General features: G+C 33.0%; 1 protein-coding gene across 1 annotated transcript; it reads left to right on the forward strand.

The window, feature by feature from the left end:
* Nucleotides 1-388: 388 nt before the first annotated feature.
* On the forward strand, nt 389-3,536 carry LOC108327506 (acyltransferase GLAUCE). The gene is made up of 2 exons (XM_017561201.2): nt 389-856; nt 2,608-3,536. Exons 1-2 carry the CDS (start codon nt 419-421, stop codon nt 3,490-3,492), a joined length of 1,323 nt encoding a protein of 440 aa, XP_017416690.1. The 5' UTR covers nt 389-418; the 3' UTR covers nt 3,493-3,536.
* The last annotated feature ends 555 nt before the right edge of the window (nt 3,537-4,091 follow it).

Below are 4,091 nucleotides of genomic sequence, written 5' to 3' on the forward strand. Positions count from 1 at the left end.
TATATTCTACAAATAATAATATAATATTAATAATAAAATAAATAATAGAGTAATAATATTTTAAAAATAATTTATTTTATTTTACTTGTTTCCAATTTAATAACTTTCATTTTATTCTACTTCATTTACTTTTAAACTTATCCATTTTTTCGGCTTCAGCGTTTTTCCTTTGTACTTACCAAATACGAAACGCGATAATGATTTTCTGCCATTAGACATGGTTTAACAATCTGAACCTCCGGTGAATTCAATGCTCATAAAAGCACGTTATGGTACATGATGAATGGTGTGCACGTTGCATGCTTCCGCAAAGATGATGCCCACTACGTGTTTGTGTATATATAAGGTCAAGGCCAAAACCACAACACACATACTCACTGCATAAGAACACTACACACTTTGGTTCAGTTTTTCAAACATGGGAACCTCTTGCCTAAAATCTGCATCACTTCTTCATGATCTGAAGGTGACAATCCACAAAACTTCAACCATATTTCCATCCAAAGAAATGGAGAACAAGTCCTTGTTCCTAACAAACATAGACAGAGTAGTAAACTTTGATGTGGACACGCTTCACTTCTTCGCAGCAAACAAAGCTTTTTCATTCCAAAAGGTGGCTGAGAAGTTGAAGAAGGCCCTGGAGGATGCTCTTGTGCATTATTCCTTCTTAGCCGGAAGGTTGAGACAGAATCCTGAAACCAAAAGATTAGAGATAGATTGCAACGCAAAAGGTGCTGAGTTTGTAGTGGCTTCAAGTAAGCACAAGTTAACTGAGATTGGAGACTTGGCTTATCCCAATCCAGCTTATGCACAATTGGTTCACAAGAGTAAGGATCTTCCACTATGCGCTGTGCAGGTAACTACAGTTTATCTTTGGGTGGCCAAAATGCAACATAGTTTGAATAACTGTGCAGTTTTGCCCTATATGTGTTCGACTTATTATCATCATATGTATCAAATTGCTACCTTTTATTTAAGAGAACACAAATACTGAGAGATGATCTTTTAATTGTAAAAAGTATGGTAATAGATTGTGAGTGAATAAAAAATACTATTATATTTTTTTTTAATTAAAAGGTATAATGATAAAAGTGATTTTGGATATATATATGATTATATCAGTACTCTTTATTCAGTTTTGTTTGCATCATCAGCTTTCTTTACCTATTTCAATCCTTCAGAATTTTTTTGTGGGCTCCTGCAATTGTTTCCTTCACTTTTCCTGGAAATAATTTAACAGAAAATATACTTCCTTAGTTAAAAAAATTTTCTTCAAAATTTTGGTGACTTCAGTATTTGTATATATACATATATATATATATAACCTCTAACTTTAATAGGTTAGTCAAATTATATCCTTAATAAGTTCTTATAATCTAACTTTAATAAATCTAACCCATGAATTGTATTAAATATATAATTGAACTAAATTTTATATTTAATGTAAAAACATCATAATTCATATATATTTTCTACATTTTTAAAAATGATATCCTTATGTGTAACTGAATAATGAAGACTAATTTTAAATGGATAATTAATAACTCTAGTTTTTATTAGATGATAAACTGAAACATTCGTACTAAGGAGGAGTTCAATCATTTACTAAAAACGACCAAGGTTTTAACTAATGAAAAAGAGGAAATGTGGTTTCTGAAGGTACGGATACAGTAGGAAATAATACAAAGAAAATCATTTTTTCAGGCTGAAAACAGATTTAAATGATAACAATTGTGGCAATTTAATTTAACTTTATATAAATTAAATATATCTTAATTTCAGTATGGCAGAGTATTATACTATTTCAAAGTTATTAACATCCCCTCTTTTAGGATTGATTTTACGCATAGTATTAGCATCCACTCTTGACAAATTAAATTTTTAAAAGAATAATTTTGATAGTTGATGTCACTATGAAATATTTTAAATAATATTTTGTAGCATATTTGATCATTTCTCTATCTAAACTCATCTCAGTATAATTCTTCAATTTGTTTTAACCCTTTATCAAGATGTCGAGAAATAACTACTTTTTCTATCATTTGTATGTCTTCTAAATTTTTATATAAGACTTAGAAATATAGTAATTTTTTTATCCTAATAAATAGTTATGAAAATTTTCAATTTTTACATTACATACATTTTCAATTTTAAACGCAACAAATAAATAAATAAATAAAATGTTTTTAAAAATTTCACAATTAAAATGTAATTAAGAGATTAATTAGACCATGTTCGCCCCATACTTGCTAGGTAGCCGAAAAATCAGTCTTGATAATTAAAGATTATATTACATCAACTGTAATTGCTCAAGCATTTGTGGCTTAGTTTTATTATAATGAAATCACGCATTAAATTTAAAGTAGGACCATCTCCAATGTTCACAGAATTTAGTCCACATAAATCAATCACACTACACAAAGAAAATATCAAAAGTATTATTAAATACAATATTGTCTCCCAATATATTATGAAAAACCTAAAAGTTAGAAAGTATAACATCACATAAGCATAATATTCACATCATCATTAAGCATTAAATTTCAAGCATGAGTACAACGTTAAAACAATAACTAATGAATTGACGATGTTACATTAACTTTACAGCTGACATCCTTTGACTGTGGTGGCTTCGCAATGGGCTTCACAACCAGCCACGTAGCCTTTGACGGACTTAGCTTCAAAACCTTCTTGGACAACCTTGCGGCACTGGCTGCTAATAAGCCCTTGGCTGTGATACCCTGCCACGACAGGCACCTCCTGGCCGCACGATCACCACCACGTGTAACCTTCCCGAACCCCGAGTTGATCGAACTCGATCAGTCACCAACAGGTATTGAGTCCAGCGTCTTTGATGCTTCCAAAGAAGAAGTCGACTTTAGGATTTTGAAACTAACCTCAAAAGACATCCTGAGCCTCAAGGAGAAAGCAAAGGGAAGCACCAACGCCAGCAACACCGGGTTTAACGTTATCACCGCCCATATATGGCGGTGCAAGGCCTTATCAGCACCGTATGACCCTGCTGGATCCTCGACCATACTATTCGCCGTGGACATACGTTCGAAACTGAACCCTCCGTTGCCGGAAGGCTTCGCTGGCAACGCCGTGATAACGGCATTTGCTTCGGCAAAATACGAGGAGTTGGAGAAGGGTGAGTTTTCAAGGTTGGTGGAGATGGTGAAAGAGGGAGCAGAGAGAATGAGTGATGAGTATGTGAGGTCTGTTATAGACCGGGGAGAGCTGGGTGATGGGTTTCCTCGTGGGGATGTTTTGGTGTCTTCGTGGTGGAGATTAGGGTTTGAAAAGGTGGAGTATCCATGGGGGAAGCCAAAGTATTGTTGCCCTCTGGTGCATCATCGGAAGGATATTATTCTGTTGTTTCCTCCCTTTGGCGCAGGTGGTGATGATGGGATCAACATTATAGTGGCTCTTCCTACTAAGGAAATGGAAAAATTCGAGAGCCTCTTTCACATGTTCTTGCGTTCAGTTTGATCGATGTTTTCTTCATATGGTCATCAACATGTTTAATTATATATATATATATATATATATTATATATATATGTATGTATGTGTATGGTGCAATAAGTGGTGACCGGAATATTCCGATATATGGATACTTTACTAGTGAGTGGCGATTTTCAGGTGATATGATGGCTGTTCGATCATTTCTTTGTTTCATAAGAATAGATTGAATTTCACCTGCAACTTCAGTCCCATGTTAATTCGGTGTACTTTAAATATACAAAATAAAAGGGTTTTCTACCTCTTTTCTTTAGATATTATTTGTTAGGAGTTAAATACAAAAAGAATTCAACCTTGTTTATTAGATGTGAGAACATTAAAACTTAACCACGATATGGAGCAGCTTAAAAAACTCTGTAAGATTTGTAACATTGTCGTCATAAGCATACGACGTCTATTGCCGCAGGGATATGATAGTCTATTTCTCCTTTCAAAAGATTTCATTAAGAAAAATGATATTTTGACATACATAATTATTTTATTTATTTAATACTATTCTTTCTTACTTTTTATTTTTTTCTTTTTTTAAAAATTACAAAAATTTATTTTTTATGACCATTTTATCCT

This window comes from Vigna angularis, chromosome 2 (genome assembly GCF_016808095.1).
Source record: "Vigna angularis cultivar LongXiaoDou No.4 chromosome 2, ASM1680809v1, whole genome shotgun sequence".
In the NCBI taxonomy this organism is placed as follows: domain Eukaryota; kingdom Viridiplantae; phylum Streptophyta; class Magnoliopsida; order Fabales; family Fabaceae; genus Vigna; species Vigna angularis.

Coding starts and splice junctions, on each gene's coding strand:
- LOC108327506 (XM_017561201.2), top strand. CDS start 419: ATGGGAACCTCTTGCCTAAAATCTGCATCACTTCTTCATGATCTGAAG. Junction 857..2,607: donor TTCCACTATGCGCTGTGCAG/GTAACTACAGTT, acceptor TTAACTTTACAG/CTGACATCCTTTGACTGTGG.